This window comes from Adelges cooleyi, unplaced genomic scaffold, assembly GCF_023614345.1.
Source record: "Adelges cooleyi isolate 19-005CV unplaced genomic scaffold, UGA_ACOO_1.1 ACOO_flye_CR_arks_rails_tigmint_CR_PRNA_30, whole genome shotgun sequence".
NCBI classification, from domain to species: domain Eukaryota; kingdom Metazoa; phylum Arthropoda; class Insecta; order Hemiptera; family Adelgidae; genus Adelges; species Adelges cooleyi.
Window position 1 is genome coordinate 5,114,554 of NW_026095971.1, and position 21,575 is coordinate 5,136,128.

The 21,575-nt window shown below is 29.5% G+C and overlaps 1 protein-coding gene across 2 annotated transcripts; it reads left to right on the forward strand.

Annotated features, from left to right (window-relative positions):
- Positions 1–509: 509 nt before the first annotated feature.
- LOC126838018 (tyrosine-protein phosphatase non-receptor type 9-like) lies at positions 510–21,522 on the forward strand. 2 transcript variants are annotated; one of them, XM_050572093.1, is made up of 11 exons: positions 510–825; positions 939–1,172; positions 1,245–1,334; positions 2,436–2,576; positions 16,896–17,030; positions 17,097–17,285; positions 17,637–17,736; positions 17,847–18,039; positions 20,047–20,440; positions 20,509–20,716; positions 20,787–21,522. In XM_050572093.1, the coding sequence occupies exons 1-11, from the start codon at positions 784–786 to the stop codon at positions 21,011–21,013; spliced, it is 1,953 nt and encodes a 650-aa protein (XP_050428050.1). In that variant the 5' UTR covers positions 510–783; the 3' UTR covers positions 21,014–21,522. The 2 variants fall into 2 exon arrangements, with proteins under 2 accessions (XP_050428050.1, XP_050428049.1); XM_050572092.1 differs by having other exon boundaries at positions 17,844–18,039; positions 20,787–21,521.
- The last annotated feature ends 53 nt before the right edge of the window (positions 21,523–21,575 follow it).

The following is a 21,575-nucleotide window of genomic DNA, read 5'->3' on the forward strand; positions in this document are numbered from 1 at the left end:
TTTCCGCCATTTCGGTGGGAATTAGAACCTCATCACACGAGAATAATATATTATGTTTATAACAATTACATATATATATATATAATATATTGATATAATTATATATACAGATATATATTTTATGCATTGATAACACACATAAATCCCACCAGAATAGCGGACCGTCGGCTTCAATTCTTATCGCTAGTTAGCAATCTAGTTTATTATATATATCTGTGTTATAAACAATATTATTATGGCGTGATAAGGTTCTAATTCCCACCAAGATGGCGGTAAGTGGCTGCTTCAATCTTCTCTATTGGTGACATGTACAGTTAGCAATCTAGTTGATTATATATATATATCTATGTTCTATAGTATTTTTCTTGAATTGGTATAACTTGGTTATAAGCTAATATAAAAAAGGGACCACGAAGGGCGGGGTAGAGCGGGACTGCCTAAACCAAAGTGGTGGTAGCTTGTTATCATTTGGTAATCTACGGCCTAATGCCCAACCAAATTGATAAAAAAATATAGGTATAGTAACAAAACAACACGAACTTAGAAAAAACAATCCGCTGTAGTTAATTTTATTTTGTTATGCGAATTAAGTGAATTGAATTCGCATAATTGATTTCGCAAATTGAAAAAAAAAAAAAATGCATTATACGCTGAACAGTCTAATGCAGTTGCCTTCTTAACATTCTAATATACGTATTTGCACGCCAACTTATGAAAATGAACTGCTCTGGTTAGGACATTACATTTGCCTTCAATAAAAGCAGAAATAATAATTTGAATAAAATGGAAAACGGTTCTATGACATTGACACAAGAGCAAAAACAAGTAAGTGTATTGTTTTATTGATTACATCAAATAATTTTAAATAGTGCAACAAAACAATGTTGTTTCATCACATATAAACTTTGATACTAATATTTAGTTGTTGAATTTTTAAGGCTGTGGTAGAATTTGTAGAAATTATCAACCATACTCGAAAGGTCCAGAATAAAACAATAATATCACCATCAATAGCTGTTAAGTTCCTATGTGCAAGGAAATTTGATGTTGCCAGAGCCATAACTTTATTTAAACAACACGAAGAAACTAGACTACGTGAAGGTCTATTTGGTTTTAACTGTTCCGATAAACTACTGAAAACTGAATTACAAACTCAGAAATTTACAATTTTAGTAAGTAATAATTAATTACATAAACTATTCAGATAGGTAAATTAGAAGTTCAATCAATTTTTATTTTTGCAGCCAACACGAGACTCAACTGGTGCTGCCATAGCAATATTTACTGCACGCTACCATATCCCACATCTGTCTTCACATCAAACTACTCTACAGGTCAATAAAAAAAATCATAATAAGTTACTGGATACTAAACTTAAAATTAATTTATACTACTATGTTTAAGGAATCACTCTGTATAAAGTATTTACACAGTATGTCAAGATTGGCTGACATATTAATAATACATTTTTTGTAGAGGCTAATTTTATTTTGAACATTTTGTAAGAAATCGTTCTTTAAAAGTTGTTTTAAGTGGCTTCGTGAATAGCATTTATCAAAGTGTTATATTTAATTTAAACCATAATCACATGTAAACAAGTTTTTGTGTGAAATATTTTTGCTTGTAACACACTATTCTAATCCCAACACAACTCCATATTACATTCTTTGATTTTGATTCTGAAAATTTCAAAACTCGTACAAAAGAATTAATCATGGCACTTTTCTATTAATTAAATATTTGTACTTTAAATGTAATTTTTTATAATATTTGATTTCTTGTACTCCATTATGAAAGACATTAATGTGCCGCAATCGATCCCTTCTACAAGTTATGAAGAATCTATAGATTTTTTCCAAAACCCCTCGTCAGAGCACAAATTGTATCATACTGTTGGAAATAGAATGAGTGTTTTAACAAAAAATTATTCTCAAGGACCTAAGTGTTTTTGGTGATTTCCTTTAAGTAGAGTTTAAAACTGGTCGAAAAAAATGCAAAAAGTTTAAATATACAGCCCGGTATTGAACTGTCAATTGGTCACTCTAAATACACCAGACTCTGTCATTGAATAACATTATTTCGTGACATAAAAACAAAACGCAAATTTTGGTTGTGTATCCAGCCCAAAAACAAATCCATGTTGTTTTGTAAAAAATAAAAATAAAATTTATTTTGGGAGCCCTTTTAAAGATTTAGAATCTGAGGCCCTTTAGGTATTAGGCTGACTCTGTTCCTACCTAATTATACATACAACCAAAGTTAAAAATATATGTATTTAACTATAATAAGTATGCTGCCTTCTCTTACTGTCAATAAAATTAGTTAAATTTTAGTGAATGCAAACATTTAAGTCACAAACATGGTGCAATAGACATTCTAGAAAACTGTTTATATGTGAATATAATAAGTGTATAATGTTTATTTTTAATTAATAGGGTATTGTTTATCAATTGGACGTTGCCCTTGAAAATATTAAAACTCAGAAGTGTGGTTTGGTATTCATTTATGACATGTCAGATTCCAAGTATGCCAATTTTGACTATGATTTAAGCCAGAAAATTTTAACACTTCTAAAAGTAAGTTGGCTTTATATAAGTTGTCACTTGACTTTTTACTAATATATTGTGTACGATATTGCTTTACAAATACATGCTGCTTTCAAAGAGTTGTAAGTCAAGATTATGAATAAGAATTTTACAGTTCCTTTATAAGTAATTATGAGTAGTATGGTAAAAGAAGTTTAAAAAAAAATCAAAACAAAATTAAAATAATATTTAAAATAAAAGAGCAAACAATTATTTCATTTAAATAAATCAACATGTTATGATTTTTAACTAATATGAATTGTAAATGAATCTCTGTTATCTGCATCCTCAATTCATGCTGTTTCATCTACTTGACTTAAATTTCCCTTTACCTGACCTAGCCAACGCTGACGTAGTCTTCCTATGGGGCGTGTTTTATTTAGTTTAGTGACCAGGACTTGTCTCATTAGACTATCCTTATCTCGCCATATGTGTCCAGCCCATTCCAGTCTTTTTGAGACAAGACATTTTGGGATATTTGGTCCATTAAAGAACCTCTCAATATCAGCATTTGTTTTCCTTTCATATCGCCCTATTTCCGTATTGTATATGGGACCATATATTCTTTTAAGAACCTTCCTTTCAAAGGTTAGTAACTTAACCTCATTCCCTTTAGTAGTCGCCCACGTTTCACAACAATACAATACTATGGGTCGTAAATAGGAAATATATAGCTTCTTTTTAGTTTCGCTGGAGGGAAGCTTAGAACTAAATATTTTGTTCATTGAATAATATCCTCGATTTGCCGCATTCAACCTCAATCTTATTTCATTATACATGTCATTCCTATTATTCAGATTGACCCCCTAAGTATTTAAAAATGTCTATTTGCTCAAATGTATATTCATCTATGGCGATAACTGCAAAATTCTTGGACATCTATATTAAAAAGAATAAGAGATAACGCATCCCCTTGTCTTAAACCGGACTTCACTTTGAAGTCCCACGACTCCCTAAGAAATGTATTTTGCATATAGTAATAGAATTGCAGCTTTTAACTAGTTTTAACTAGCTTTATTTACTAGTGTTTTTGGGCAACCCAAAATTTTGTAATACTATCCATTGTTGTTCTCTGTTGATGCTATCGTACGCTTGTTTAAAATCTATAAATATCATATGTAAATCTTTATCAAATTCATAACACTTTTATGTATAACATTTTTAGGGATTACAGTTTAAACATTTTATCGAAGGTAGATCTAAAAAGGGGCTATAACATATACAATTCTCTTAAAAATTTGTAGTCAAATTTTTATTTTATTAAGAAAATAACCCCAAAAAAAGGGGTTATTTACATTTTGATCATAGTCAATTTCTAGGTTAATACTATGAGTGGATCAACAGTCAACAGGTAATGCAAATATTTTTATTATTTTGTTATTTACAATATATGGGTAACTATGGCCATACATTTTTTTACCCTAATCAACCCTAATCGAATCCACCCTAGTTTAAAATGTATTTTTAATGACATAATTGTCATTAGATACAATGGTTTTGTCGATATTTATATTTTTATCTGTAAATATTGGACCTTACTTACTTACTACTACTCAGTTACGTATTTTACTTTCTTACTGTGTTTAGTTTGATCCTACTATTCATAGATTCGCATTAATGTTTTTATTTAAAAGTAATTTCATTATTTTCAATTATAACAATTACTGTAGACCTGTGACTTCCCCGTCCCCAACATATTGGCTTTTTTTAAAATTAAAATTTTAAAGTTCTTATTTGAAACTTGCCAGTTGATGTTATTAAAACCGCTAGGCATTTTTAAACAAACATTTTGTTAGCATTTCCATTGCATGCAAGAAACAAGTTATGTTGTATAGTGTAGGAATAATCATTATTGTGCACAATTTTTTAGCTTAGATGCATTGCTCAGAAGGTATTTTTTTTACAATAATTTTTTTTTTTTTTCGTCTACCAATTTCTTTGTGTAGCAACTCTATTAAACAGAAATCATTCAGTAAGGTCGTCCAGTATTGATTCAAATATTAAAAAAGTTCATGTCTTTCACTTAAAAATAGAAAAAAAAAAACCAAAAAAATGTACATATTTTTCTACTTAAAATTACAGCGCTTCATAACTTTTCGTAAAGAAGTCCAATTAGTTCCAAATTTGTATAGAATATTCTTAAGACATATTACTACCGTAAAAAGTTGACAACTCAAACAAATACTAAAAATTATTTCTTTTAAAAGGGGTGGAAAATTGTTCATTATTTCGCTTTTTTATGTGAAGTTTTAGGGTTTTAGAGCTGAAAAAAAGACTGAAGCTAGATCTAGAATGGAAATAGAAAAATATTTTCAATAATCTTTAAGGTTTAGTTTAAGTTTAAGTGCTTAAGGTAAAATTATAAACATTTTTAAGGGGTTTTGCTCAATTTTGAACGGTAAAGGGTAAGCTTATTAAATTGTTGGCCTAATCTTAGCTTTCAGATACAATTACTGAACTACAGGCTTGCTACATGAAGTAATCGGTATAGACGTTTAGAAGATTACATGGGTCCAGAACAAAAATAAAAACACAATGGTATTGTTTTTACAATTATTTTTGTAAAAACAATACTTTTGCAGCTCCGAATTGAAGCCAAAACAAAAATCAGTGATTTTAACCAAAACGTTATCAGATTTTATTGGACATTAAAAAAAATGTGGTGTCATGTTGGGAAATACTAAAAATATTAATATAAAAGCTTAAAAATATATACAATTATTATACATTTTTTTTTTAGTTTAATATTAAAGATTCCTAACAATAAATCTTAATTAGCGCAAAGCATTTACCGTAAACTGTTTTCATTTGCCGAATTTATTGGATATTGATATAAGTACCATATAATACAACAATTAAATATGTTAACCGGAGGAGGGAATCTCCTAGAAATAAAAATTAAAGACTATACTATAAGCTGGAATATGATGGAGCATTATGATAGTTTTTACAAAGACTTTGTCGTTTATCTATTTCTAACTGTATGGTAATTATATATTTTTTTGTTGAAAATTGTTCAAATTGCTCAAATTAAATTATGGTCCTCTGATAGGACCATAATGTATAGAACTCATATAATAGCTTTTACATAATAATATAAATTATAGTTCACTATAATATTATAAAATTACACAAAAATATATAAATTTAAACTATGTACATTACCCTAGTTAGCATACTTAAGTTGGGTTTAAATCACTTAACATATTTCAGATATAATAATGTACCATGTTGAAGCTTTCGAGAATATATTTTGTATTATTTCTAAGTAGTAAGTACTATCACATAACCTAGTTTTTGTTACTAAACTGAGTTCTTTTGCATCTTTTAGTTGCTCGCTATTCATAATTGATTAGATAAGGTCAACGTGTGATAAACGTACATTTTTTTAACAAAAAGACAAAAACTTCCAAGAATTTTGCAAAATCTCATTTTACATTATAATATTTAATGACCAGAAAATGTTCAGAAATATTAATATCTAACTTAATCGTTCTTATCATGCTCATATCTGCGAACTAATGACAAAGCTGTGCTTAAAATTGTGCTTAAAGTATTAGGGTGGATACTTGATACGATCAGGTTTGATCGTCTGTTTATAATATTTAATTTGTTGCCGTTGTTACCCATGTGTCGCAATACACAATATAATAAAAATGTTTTTCAGTTTTAAAGTTTTTAGCACGGCGTAGTTTCAAGTTAACCTTTTTTTGTGTTTTTCTTATTTTTGAAGGGGAAGAGGGTGAATCTTTTACATTTTTAGCTCAATTAAATACTTTTTAGGTACGATTTTTAAAGTCCAATTCAATTCTATGGTCAGGTTAGGTTAACCCTAATTATGCTCATTGCCGTATTAACTTAATATGGGTTTTCGATACAAATATTATTATACTCTGATGAGTATAATACCTAATTGTTATTGACTATCGGTATTGGTTCACGTTATTACTAACCCGGTACAAATATTTTAAGAGGGAGAATAAACAGTGCAGAACGCATTTAGAGAACGCATGAATGAAAGAAACCGGAGAGGGAGAGGGCGATCGATAATGTTTAAGAGTACAAAATGCGCGTGAGAACACATGCGCGTACTCCTATACTGCAGGGAAAAGTCCCCTTTATTTTCTTCCAGTTAGGGCGATATTAATATAGGGTCCGACACAGCTGTATTTTTCGCCACAGCTCCGTCATGCCTTTAAAAAATATTTTCCGTTCAGTATGGCCCAAACTAATTTCATAAAATTTAACACCAAAAAAATACGTATAACTACTGTGGTCATAATTTTATATTATACGTTTTGACTTAGAACAATAATATTTCAACTACTTCTGTAAGCTACGTTTTAGCAATTTGAATTGTGTAACCTACTAAAAGTAGTATTCACGAACATTATATTTTTAATAATATTGGGCCGAAGTCAAAAAGGCAATCGCCCTCAAGGCCTCTAATATTTTAAACCTCTTGAACTTATTAAAACCAATATTTCTATTTAAATTAGCCGAGATCGTCTAATTTTTAAGAATTTAGTGGGCCAAATTTATAATCTCCCGGGTTGATATTTTACTCTAGGCAAACGTACAACATAGTAATATTATACAGTAATATGTTTTAATAATTCTAGCCTAACAATCTATACACTATACAGTCTATACAGTACACAACATACATAACGTACATAGGTATTTAGGGTGGAGATGAAGTCGGCATAAAATGGAGGAAGTACTTCCTGACACGTGATATAATTTCTTCACTAGGCTGTTGGCCAACTGTATAATAGTTCGGACGCATATAGTAATAGCATACGTGCACAAAATCAACAATAACTAATTTTAGACCGTTTTCCTTAGGTGTAGTCTGTTAAATCTTAATAATATATTGTACTTGTTTATTTGTTCACTATAATTCACAAAATTCAATGTTTTCTAACTTCTAATATTAGCGAATTACGGAATACTGCACTTTGCCGACTTAAACAGTGTTTTTTTCTTAGAATTGTTAATTAATATATATAAAAAAAAAAGATTCGTTTACCGGACTAAAAAAAAAAAAAAAAAGAAATCTGCTGCTGTCTCAAAATATTACAAAACGGAACGAATCTTAACTGACAGGAAGTATCTTGATTAGTCATGTTTATGTTTTATAAGTAAAGGAAATATCATCATAGGCAAAGCAAATTCAATTGTGCCGAATTAAAATATCAAATCATTTTACTGTATTTTATTTGTTATGACTTTGTTTTACCATTATAAAAGTTTAGAACACCTTAAAAAATAATCACAATTATGTAATAATTTAAGTCTAAATCAAGAGTTATTTCCTCTTTAGTATAATTTTTTTATCCAGAAAACTAAAACGAATAACAAAAATGTTGTTCTGCCTAGTAGATATAAAACTACTAGGTCTAGTATTTTATATTTTCCTTCATTTTTATCTGAATGCATTGATTTATGAGCGTAAATTTTAATTTTAATATTCATATTGAAATTATTTATATTATAGTTAAACAATTATTTAATCTATGCGATGATAACTGATAAAAATAATTTAATTTTGTATGTACATAATTTAGTTTGTTCAGCTAATTAAGTTTTTTTATTAAGGGGAATACAAAATACATCTGCGTATTGTTGGTCGAAAACAACTCTTCTAATTCCGTACTTTGTAACACGTAGTTTGACAATAGTCTTGATTTTTGAAAACGGATATGGATTTTTCAATACTTGCTTAATTTATCGATCGAGTTACATTTTTAATTTTCGTCTATATTATTGCAAAAATAATATAAAAACGTTAAAATTGTGCCTCTATATCCATACAAATTTAAGATACATATAATATATTAGGTACTGTAATCGCATTCGGAGTAGTAGTAAAAAGGTAGTAACTCGAATCGATCAATGAGGTTCTGAATAACACAATAATTATTGAGTTACTAGCTTTTTCGCCAGTAATACAGAAAACGAGTGTTATCAGTTAAAAAAAAAAGGACGCTTGTTATAATATGTTTTTTATTTTACAGCGTAATACGATTCAGAAATCAAAATGTCAATTTCGGTGTTTGATTCTTCATTGTTTGCGTTCTGTCAAAAACAACTGATTTTTAGTTGTATAAAAATACTATTAGGTAACTACTAATAACAAAATCCATTTTTTCTTTTTAAAGAAAATAATGTAGTTTATAATTTGTTTGGATTACAAGTTATGAAAAACTGACATTGCTCAATAGTCAATATCGTTTATTCGTAAATCCTAAAGTATGTTTATTGTTTACTTATTATTAAAATGTTATAAATTATGACAATAAACTTAGTATAGGTATCCTAGTATATTTATTAATGTATTTTTTGGTTATGTAAAAAGATTATATCGCACGAATTTGAAAAGTATTTGTACAATGTACATTCATTGTGTGTTTTTCTCAAATTTATGGAAAAGATAATTTTTTTCTGGCCGTAAACTAGCTCTAAAACCTAGGAGGGGCTGAAATCATTGACGCCTTTGTATTATTCAAGTATATCATATACTATTGTCTGTAAAACTGAAAACATCTGTTAATAAGAGATCCAGCGTAATTGATTCTTTATATTATGCAAGTGACTCTTGTCTTTCCATACAACACGATGTCTACGCTACAATAGATCTGTTACGTTCATTTATAGTCTTTTTGTAGTATTGTCTATTTTGTTGCAACAATTTACGCGCACTATCCGTGGCCAAGCAAATATTGCCGTATAATAGGTTTATAGTTTTCTCTCCCGATATGGTTTGTTTTTCCCAATTTTGAAGTAATATTACCTGAATAGCAGTCGACATAACGCGATACCTGTTGTAACGACAAACAATTAGAAGAGGAGAGAAGGCCGTACTCTAGTCTATTGATCTCTAAATTACAATAGTTGAAATCGAATAGATGAGATGCTTTTTCTGGGAAAAAAAATGGGAACGTGAATGTGAAAATCGTGTTTTTCTTCAATGTGGTTAGCGGCTAATAATAACTATACAACATACAAAATATATTTTAGAGGTAGGAACAGGAGTCTGGACGCTAAAACTAAATCCATACTTAAATCAAATGATAAATTGTATAAAATAATCGTATTTTGATTTTATAGAGAGACGACTCACGCCAACACAGTACCAACGTAAATACGTTTGTATATTTTATTAATAAAATATATTATCCATTATCTTATTCAATTTTATATTATACACTCACAATAATTTAGTTTTTTTTGTTAATCTAACATTTAATAAACGTGTTATGCATCCCGAATAAATTATTGTCTCTTTAGCTATAGGAGTAGCAAATGTTCATTCCACATCAATTGATCAATGCGTACTTTCTGAGGTCTAACAAGCCTATTTAAATATTTTTACAAAAAGGGAAGAATTATAATATTTTCCGATGTTGTTAGGTGGTTTTCGTATGTTTAGGATTGAAAAAAAAATGTTATATTGGGTAAAAACTGTGTAATAGAGAATTGGTCAAAGCCCGAAGGGTTAAGTCGGTGGTGAATCGTGTACAAGCCGGCGGAACGTAGTCAATGGGTAGAGAGTTTCCATTCAAGGAGACGAAGCCTGGTTGTGTGTGTGTGTGTGTGTGTGTGAGTGAGTGAGTGAGTGAGTAATAACGGGAACGGTGTTTTAAAGCGCGTGTGTGTGTATTCGCAGCGTTTGCGGAGGCGGCAAATGCGGCGGCGGTGTATTGGTAGGGTCGTGGGCTGCGGCGGCGGTGTGCGGATACGCGTCGTCAATACGCGACGCGCGAACCGAAAGAAGACCGGCAGCGGCAGGGGAGGCGATCGTAACGCTCGCGGCTCACGGTTCTGCTAGCCGCGCAGTCGGTTTCCCGCAGCGGTGTCGGTTGTGCGTTAGCAGCGGTATCACAGGTTTGTTACCGCATTATTATTTTATATTTCACTGTACGTATACGTCAAACGCTATCGTCGTTCCGTTTCGGTTGTGGCTACTGTCGTCCGTCAAGCGTGACGGCCGCCGAAAAGCGTGCAGCGGATATTCGCCGGTCATAAGTCCGCCGAACAAAGGAGGATACTTGTATATTACTATGTTTCGTAAGAGTCCACATGAAAAATTAAATTTTGGGTAAAAAAATCTACCGAAAAATTGAATAGAGCCTTTGTTAATAATAGTGTTTTAACACATTATAATATTATCATACTCTAATATTCGGTCGAGATTTGACCTGCGTACTAACATGTAGGTATAATAATATTCTATGTATTATATCGATCATCGTTACTTAGCTACTATTAATTACCCACCCGCTATCTATTTACATAGCCTATTACACACCACGCGTTACAATTTCCATTATTATTGTAATCAAGTGATTTTGGCTTCCCGGAATAAAGTCTTCTCCATAATCGTCTTGACACTTGTAAGTTGGACTGTATAGGTGTAATAATAATCGCGTTCGAAAAAATTACGTTATATTCCCCGTTCCGCTTCTGCTAAACATATCTTTAACCGCTCTAATACGATGATGTTGATATGAAAAGTTATTAACCTTAAAGCTTAATGTGTTACGACCAACTTTGATCATATTTACGTTTTAATTTACACGTGCTAATTATAGTTTAATAATATTACATTATTATGTTGTCATGACGGAAAAGTTCTGTCACTAAGTCCGCCGGGGTCCTTGAAATAATAAGATTCAGAGTTTATGTAGTCCAACCAAAAAAAATATCTAAAGCGAGAACAAACTTTCAAGAACAATTTTAAAATCTTGGAAACACACTTGAGAAGAACAAAATTGTATATTTTTTATAGTTACTCGACGTCGGATGTTTGCGGTTTGTCTATCAACGACAACCGAAAATTCTATCCTCGTACCGTGTAAAATCTTAATTCGTTTACATTAAAAAAAAAATAACTGCGTAATGATAAGCTTATGTCTACAAATCAATTTATTGTAATACATCGCAGTAGATAATTCTGTTTTTAATTTGCTTTAATCGTTCGTGATTATTTTCATTTCGTTTGGATAGCTAATCATTAATCGTGCGTAGTTAATATATATGAGCAAATGACTAATGAGTAATAACATAGTTTCGATGTGAATTCACTACCAGATCGCATAATTATAATAACTATTAATTATACTTGCTAACGCTTCTGTAAAGTCTTTCAGTGGAAGTTTTATCTGTATTATTTTAGTTAGACAAATGCATATTATTATATTTAAAAAAAAAATGCATAAAAAAACCTTTTTCGCAGAAAACATTTTTACCTTTGAGGCGGACCTGAAAGGTATTATTTTTACAGTTTTGACAGTTTTTTGTAGACCCACGATACTTGTTAAGCCCCTGAAACGATAAACGATTTATTCATGTAGCAAGTCTATTGATCAGAAATCGTACTTTATTATGTCAAAACTTTTAAAAATACATCCCCTTCCCTTTCAAAACAGTAAATAATTTAAATGTTTTTCAACTTAAAATTACAGTGCTCTATACATTTTTAAAAAAAAAATAGTTGAGTTAGTTTTAAATTTGTATGGAATGTTGTTCATCAGACATATTACTACCGAAAAATGTTGACAAACCAAAAACATATCATAAACCCTTAAGCTTAGAAATGATGGAAACTTTTTCTTCATTTCGCTTTTTTAGGTGAAGTTTTAAGACAGAGTCTGAAAATTAGATCGAAAGTAGATTTATAATAAGGCTATAACATATAATTTTCTCAAAAATCTCTAGTCAAACTATTTTTTTTATTAAAAAAAAAGCCAGTTCAGGAGAGTTGGAGCATAGGGGAGACGGGACATAATAAAACGGGAGAGGTCTATATGATTTTTTTTAACTGAAGTTAATAAAATAAAACTTTTCACTTTCAAATAAACGCTTCGATGAGTATATATACAGGTGTAATGTAAAGTTCTACCGAGCTTCAAATGTGATATTCAGGATGCTATATGGGTACAATAAATGGAGTTCTATTTTAAATAATTTTTAAATTTAAAAAAAATGAATACCATTATTGTACCTATAAAGCATCCTAAATGTCTCATTTGAAGCTCGGTATAACTTTACGTTACACTCTGTAAATTTTTTTTAACGATTGGTCTATGACAACTTGCTGCCGCCGTTACCTATATGTCGTAAATAACAACTTAATGCAAATATTCTTTGGATACCTCTTGACAGTTAATTCAAATTGCAATCTAGAAATTGACTACGGTCAAAGTATAATGTTTTCATGTTTGGGTTTTTTGTTATAGGTATTCTCACTCTAAAATCATCACGGAGTGAGTAAAACGCATTCTGCGTAGGTATGTTTTAACGTTCGAACATTGGGTGTATGACATCCTCTTAATACAAAATAAGTTTGACTACAGATTATTGAGAAACATTTTATATGATATAATTTCATTCTAATTTTCAGACCTTATGCCCTAAAACTACACATTAAAAAAACATTTATAGGTAGTAATAAGTCTGAAGAAATTTCCATACAAATTTATAACTAATTCGAAACTTTCAAAAAGTTAAAGAGCGCCGTAATTTAAAGTTAAAAAGTATGTTAATTTTTTGGGTATTTTTACGATTTTGAAGGAGAATGAGTGAACTTTTTAACTTTTGGCTCAAAAAAGTACCTTAAAAGTACGATTTTTGATCTATATAGCTGCTACATGTATGAAGAAATTGATTTAGCGGTTTAGAATAGATATCGTGGGTACAGACACAAAATAAATAATAATAAAAAAAAAATATTGTAAAAACCTTCTCAGCTACGCATGGACCCCTTACAATACTTGTAATCGATATTTATATTTCTACCATTACAGATTCGCATAAAACATTTATACGAAATTATTTTATCACTTTCAATTGTTACAGTTCATAAAATGTCTTGTGACCTTCCCTTTTCCAGTATGCTTCATTTAAAATCCCCGCTTTGCCCCGACCTCACTGTACTGGCTCTTTGTACTACAATATACAACATAAATTTATTTACCTAATTATAAAATTACACTTTCTTATTGTTCTATGGCTCTTTTAGTTTATTTTCTTATTAGTACCTACTACCCAATTATGCACGTTAAAGCGTATTTCTTGATAGTGATTACATCAGTGGCGTAATTATAAAAATTTGGCCTCAATGCGATAAACTAAAAGGGCCCCTTTCCTATTCTGTTTAAATGTAGAAGAATAAAATTAGATACACGCCTTTAATAGTGATTGGAATCCGAAAATTAGGATTTTTACAAAAAACGTTATTTAAGCCACTTGGAAATCTTATAAATATTAAATATTATTTTACAATAAAAAGCCGTGTGACCATAAATTTCTTTCGGATTTCAACAAATTCAATAGCAATTTGGCTTTTTAGTGGCGTGTTTTTTTTTAAATTTTCACTCAATGACCACTCGATGGCCACCCTGTGGACGTATGTGTGGCCTAATACGAAAAAATCATGTTACATATCAGTTCAACAAGATTTTTTCTCCTGATTTCAAATCTGAAATTATTTTTTTCGTTAGAAAATTTTTGAATGAGATTCTAGTTCTATTTTAAATAATTTTAAAGTTAAAAAAAATGAACACCATTTTTTGTACCCAAAAAGCATCCTGAATGTCTCATTTGAAGCTCGGTAGAACTTTACATTACACCCTGTATATTTTACAGCGGGATCATGAGTACAATGTGCGATTGTATTTATAATATATACCGGAACTGTAAACGTTATGGCGCTCGGCTCAAGATGTACTAGACGGGTTATAGCAGTGGCGGTTGGGTTAGGCTAGATATTGGGGCTCTTGAGCTCGGGAGATGTATTTTTCTTAATTACCAATGACGCCTATTTTTATATAAATAGTGGGCCTAATTGTATAATCGCCCAGGCCGATATTTTATTCCAGTTTGCCTCTGACTGTTTATGTGGGTGGATACTCAAGAATAAGTGTATTATTATTAACTTTACTAAAAAATGTGAGTATTACATTTTTAAGTAAAAATAAAATTTTTTCAACTTGAATACATTTTGTCAAACCAGATATGAATAATTTAAACAGTTTTACAAAAGTATATATTTTTCCAATCCTTTGAATAATAAAATTATCTCAACTATATTTTTCTTTGCGGTTTTATATTGTATGAATTGCACAGGCTTTACATTAATATTAATATAATATTATTGCTTTACATTAATATTAATATAATATTATTATTAGTTGTGTTTACTATTTCAACTATATAAATTCTATAGCTATAGAAATATGATACCACGTATTAATGTAACCTACTTTTAAAAAATTCTTCCTAATTCTCAAACATGGAACACGTCAATAGGTCATGTAAGACGTAAGGCTATTTAATAATTATTTTGAGATAAATAATTAAATAAAGTTATAAAAACCTACAGGTAGTTATCATTGTGAACAACAATAGCATTAAGTTCACATGAGGATTGATTTTCATTCGACCTTGGTGTGGCCTGAAACGTCCAACTTTCAAGTGTGTAACTTGAACATAATTTATTGGCGCATGCAATGTTAAATAAAGCGTGGTCGGCATGATAATGCCCGTCAGTTACGTCCCCTCTATTATTTTAATGTTGTTTAAATTTAGACACTACAACCTTTTTCCTGAGGGCTGTTTAATGATAACTATTTTTTTAGTTGAACCTAATATTACTAACTTAACTTAAGGTAATTCGAAAACAATAGTTTTGTACCATTTCTCACGATTTAATTTTGTGGTTGATTTAAGACTAATGAAATTTATTTTCAATACGATTATTAAGTATGGTATGTATGTGTGTGTAAAACAGTTATCAAGTTAATTTGAATTCTGATAACTTCATTTTTTCAACTCGCTAATGCTGTGTATTTAACCCCGGATAACATTGTAGTAAATAAAACAAAATTACATTTTTTTTTTTAATTTTGGTATGTAACTTAATTAGATTTATCGTCTACGATTTACTGCTTAAATATTACATTGTTTAATTTCAAACACTTAATTTTAGTTGAAATAATTGTTACCTGTTTTATAATATTGTTGTATGTGGTATAATTTTTTAGTATTTTACACTCTATAAAAAAGTGATCCGCATCAAAATGATGAGCATAAAAAGGAACAAATTATGATCTTACGCTTAAGGTTGATTTGAAAAAAATATTATAAACGGAGATACAAACCTCAAAAGATGATATTTTCAAAAATACTGTTAATATACTGGTATAGAAAATAGGTATACGTATATAAGATACGGGTAATAGGATTGTCTTATCAGTATTTTTAAAAAATATCATCTTTAGGGGCCGGTATCTCAGTCAATATTAATTTTTTTAAATCAACCTTTAAGGTCATAATTTGTTTCTTTTTTATGCTGGTAGTTTCCACGTGAAACACTCTTTTCTATAGTATTTGACCCCTGAAAAAAATTATTAACTTAAAAGATGCTTTATTTAATCCGGCCTTTAAAAACTTGAAAAAAAATTAGAATTGAACAAAATTTGTGAACGTAAATGAATATCACCCTGTATTCTGACTCGAAAAATAAGATGAACGCGTTATTAATAATTTTACTGAGAGAGCTTATAGGCAATTATTTATATATTGTAATCAGAGAGTAGCCAACTGGTCTTATCACTAGTCCATGTGTTAGTACTTTTATTAAATTCCCATATCAATCAATTTACGAGAACGAAAATTGCGATCCTTTATTTATTACATAGATTCTAGTTAAATTAATATAATTCGATAATTTGCCAAGACAAATTAGTATTTCAGCTAGGAAAAGTCAATATCAAGCTGGATTTTGGCATACACCTTTATGACGCTGTTTTAAACGACGTGTGAACATTTTTTATCGATACTTTATGCGCTTCAAAGGTTATTTGAGGTCACGAAAACAACCTTTTCGCGAATATCTCACTTTTTATTGGTCGTACTATAAAAAAGTTCAAACAAAAAGTATAGAAGAGATAATTGTCTACAAAAAATATCTTTTGACTTTTTCGTGTACGAATTATTGTTTTTGCACTATAGTCTATAGGCCTACAATGTGCAACTCTCCTATACAATTTTTGATTGAAATTGTTTATTGTGCGACCAATAGAAAGCGAAATATTTACGCAAAGGCTACTTGTTTTTAACAGTTAGCATTCTAGGTCTCATAGTGCAAAAACAATACTTACACTTGAAAATATTCATTGACAATTTACAACTTATTTCAATAGTCAAGCCATTAATTATTATTTACTTGTGAAAATGCATCGTATTTTGCTGTGTTGTTTTTCTGTACAATTACTAATGACTAATTAAAGTTTTAATTTATAGGGAGGATATCCAGCAAAACTAAAGAAGGTACTTATAGTTACAGCGCCATTATGGTTTAAAGCTCCATTTAAAATTTTAAGACTGTTTGTACGGGAAAAGTTAAGAGACAGGGTTTTTACAATAAGCTTACCACAGGTACTTTTAAATTTTTGTTTTAATGCTAATATTAACGTATTAATATTTATTTTGTTTTTTTAACAGTTGATTCAACACATACCTAAAGAATCATTGCCAAAACACTTAGGTGGCACTGTTGACATCGAACATAATAAATGGTTAGCTTACTGCTTAAATTCTATGACGAACAGTGATAAATATGGAAATTCGGCTATGTCCGACCACATATGCAATTCAAATAATACAAAAAAAGATTCTGTTCCTGACCCTAAGGTAAATATGCAATGTTATTAATGTCTGAAATGTATTATTTTTAATAATTATTATTAATTAAACATGTACTGTGTTTAAAGCTAACAAGCTAAAAATGAATCAGTTACAAGTTACTACTGTTAACAAAACATTATTACATTTTTTTTCATTGTAACTTATTGTTAGCTCTAAATTGGTTAGCACATCTTGTATACTTCTTAACTGCCATCTAGTATTAAACAAGCTTACTGAAGTCAAGTTAACATATGGGTTGTAACATTACATATTCACTTATGATTTATTTTTACATAGAGTTGTATGATTATCAATCCAACAAATATACATATTTTCATTGTTGGTTTGTTTACACAGGTGAATAATTTGATAAAAGAAAACGATGTCGATGAAGAATGTGCAATAGTTAAAAATAACTTGTCATCAACCTGGTCATGCAATACAGTCAATTTAAGAGGTATATTTAGTCGTCCAAACTTACTCGATTAAGATCTTTTATGTTGATTTGCATTATTAAAATACATCATAGTTACTGTTAAATCATACAATTATTTTATGTTTTAGAAGAGAGTTCTCCAATGCCACCTTCATCAGTTAGCAGTGGTTTTTCGGATGATGACAGTTTGCATTGTGATTCTAGTCAAAGTTTAACAATTAGTCAATTTGTTGATTATGTGTTAAAAAAAAAAAGAGCTGGTCTCATTAAAGAATATGAAGAAATTAAAACAAGATCACCTGATGGTACTTTTTCTGCAGCCAGGTATTTAGCTATTGTTGATTGATATATTATATTATTTTTTGGTTTACCTAGGCAAAAATAGCAAAAAAGTATTAACAACACAGTGAAAAATATTTAAGCGAATGGGTGGTTATGACCAATGATAAAATCGTAACTAGATTTTCTTTTGTGTAACTTTTTATAAAAATTTTCTTTTTTTTATAAATTTACAAAATTTTACCTTATTTTTGTGCCTTAATCGAGTTGGTAAATTAAATAGGCAACTTATATATTTGGTTGAAAAACAGTTTGGAACCATTAGTTTTAAAGTTATTAGCATTTGTATGAATAGTATTACTGCTATTAACCCCAGGCGAAGTTGAATTTCTGGGACCTACATTTTTATAATTATTTTCAGATTTTTCTATCCTCTTAAAGATTTAAGTAAATATTCAAAATTAGTAATAACTAGTTCAAAGATGTCAATAAATCAGTCTTTTTTCTAGAAAATGATTCTTAACCCTAGAATGGTAATGTTAATTACAGTATCTATAGATAACATCATGTAAAATGTATATGGTCATTTGTTTTTCCTAGTACCATTTATTTTCCTATTAATAAAAAAAACTGCATATCAAACCTTTTATGTACTTTTTGTTATTTAATACTTAACACCACCAAACCATCTATAAATATGTTTTGTAAATTGAGTTTATTTAAAAATGTTTAAAAAATGTATTCAATACAGAATACCTCAATTAAACACATGCTGTTTGGGGCGTATTAGTAAATATGAAATATGTATTTCATATTTATGTATAAGTAATGATGCTTATAATTAATTACGCATGATGTTTTTGTAGATGTTATACAGAACTGGAGGTAAAATGCAACAAAACGCACTTAACCATTAAACTCAATGAATAGATAAGAGTACAGAGTATTTGTTAAGAATAAGACACTCATTTTCTCTTCAAATAATTACAATTTTGTAGTTTTTATGTTTGAAGACGCTAGGTTATGGTGTTTTACAGTTATTGACAGTATAAAAATTGCTGTCTTATTCTTAAGGAGATTCTAACAAACTGTTTTTAAGGAGTTTTATATAGACAATAAAGAAAAAGTGGTTTCAATAAATTTTGATCTTAATAATAATCAAAAATTAGTTCCACAAAATTCAAATTGCAGTAACCTAAGTAGGCATAATTTTGTGAAACTCTTAGTTCAAAAATGTTCAAAAAACAGACCACTTCTAATCCCTTTAAAAATAATTTGCTTAAAATGTTGTCTGTTCGACAAACAGTTTTGAATAAATTGAATTACTTATAAAGTTATTCAAGTTTTAAATTAAGGACGAGAGAAAGGGTGTAGTAAAATATTACTTTTATCTGTGTGCATTGCTTTACCGAACTTCACCTCCTGTCCTAAATTTTCAATTTAAATAACTTAAAAGTAATTATCTAAAACTGCTTATCAACCACACAAAATGTTCAGAAAATTATTCTTTATTTTAAAAGTTAATGAATTATGTAAGTAACCATTTAAATTTTAAGTTGATAGAGCTCTGGAAGAAATAAAAAAGATAATTTGAATGCTGTCTATTATTGTAAAACATCCATAAACTAAAAAAAATATATAAAATTGCAATTATTTTAAGAGAAAATGAGCGTCTTATTCTTAAAGAATCATCCTGTATAATATATAAAGGTTTGGATCGTTAACACCAAAAAAAATACAATATGACCACGTTTTTAATTTACACACATTACCGTTCTAGGGTAAAATTAATAAGTATTTAAAATGTTTAGGTTGCTATTTGAAATTCAAAAATGTATGTTTAAAAATTGAAGTACTAGATTATTTTGAGAATTTGGGTACAAGAAGGTTGAAAACACAAGTGTTAATATAGTGCACAATATGGGCATACCTTCAGACAATTTTTTTTTAATCTTATAAATTATATATTTGTTATAATTTTGTTTCTCTTTAAATATTCACGATTTTGCCTAGATCCCATTATTTTTTTATAGAAGTATTATATGTTTATAGGATAAGGCCAAATTTACTGAAAAATCGTTATACGGATGTACTCTGTTATGATCATACAAGAGTATTGTTAGCCCAGTCAGATAAAGATCCCCTGTCTGACTATATACATGCTAACTTTGTGGATGGGTACAAACAAAAAAATGCTTTCATTTCAACTCAGGGTCCTCTACCACACACATGTGTTGATTTCTGGCGAATGGCATGGGAACAACAAGTATTGGTAATTGTAATGACGACAAAAGTTTTTGAATGTGGAAAAGTTAAGTGTGAACAATATTGGCCACCGGAAGAATCGTCTGAAGATCAAGTTTATCAGAATTTCAAAATATCAACCATTTCCATTAATCAGTTTGATAATTATGCTGTTACAAGGCTCCAAGTTTTAAATACTAATGTAATTAATTTTTTGTTTTTTATATATACTTCGATAATTTTTTATTACTACTCATTACATATTTGTAGACTAATGAAGTAAGACGAGTATCTCATTTTCGATTTAATTCGTGGCCGGATTTTGGTGTACCACACAGTGCTGTGGCAATGTTGGATTTTCTCGGCAAAGTGCGCAAATGTCAATCATCTATGTTACAAGATCTAGGAGATAAATGGGCTGGTCATCAACGGGGGCCACCAATTATAGTGCATTGCTCAGCTGGCATCGGAAGAACAGGTAGTTTTATACATTAATTTATAAATAAATAAAAATAATTAAAGTATATGCTTTTTTTTTTATTATTCAGGAACTTTTTGCACGTTGGACATATGCATAAATCGCCTGGAAGAGACTAATACTGTTGATATAAAAGGTACAGTGGAGCGAATCAGATCACAGCGTGCCTACTCTATTCAGACCTCTGAACAGTACGTGTTTTGTCACTTAGCCTTGATAGAATATGCATTAGCCAGAGGATTCTTAAGTTCACCACCAGATCTCAGCGATTTAAAACCACTTGATGATTCAGACTGAATTGATGGCCAGCTGTATAATACGTTTCTTTAAAACAATTTAAATAAAAATGTATGCGTGGATAATCAGAAACCAAGGGCAAGCATGGACCTAATTTGGTCTGTTTGTAATCGTTTTCTAACAAACAATTGTATTTTTATACAATATATATATATATTGTGTACTTGCTACATAATGGTTATTTTTATGAAAAAAACATAACAGATCTGACTTATATTTGTGATTTGTCTGATCAGCAGTTCATAATTTTAATCAAAGTATATATTTCCCTCCGGTCTCCATATGGTATATTGTAAATTTTTCTTTTTTCTTCTTTTCCCGCCCAATAATTTTATTGCAGTTTGAATACCCACAAATTACATATTAATATTAATATGCAAGTATAATAAGGGCTAATCTGCAACTTATACAAAATGAACTCATTTTATATTGTTTAAGGATTTATTATTATTATTTATTTATGTATTACATAATTAAAAAACATTATATTACAGGAAGTTAAATATATATATATCTATATATATATATATATACACTTATATGTATAAATATTTATTATTGT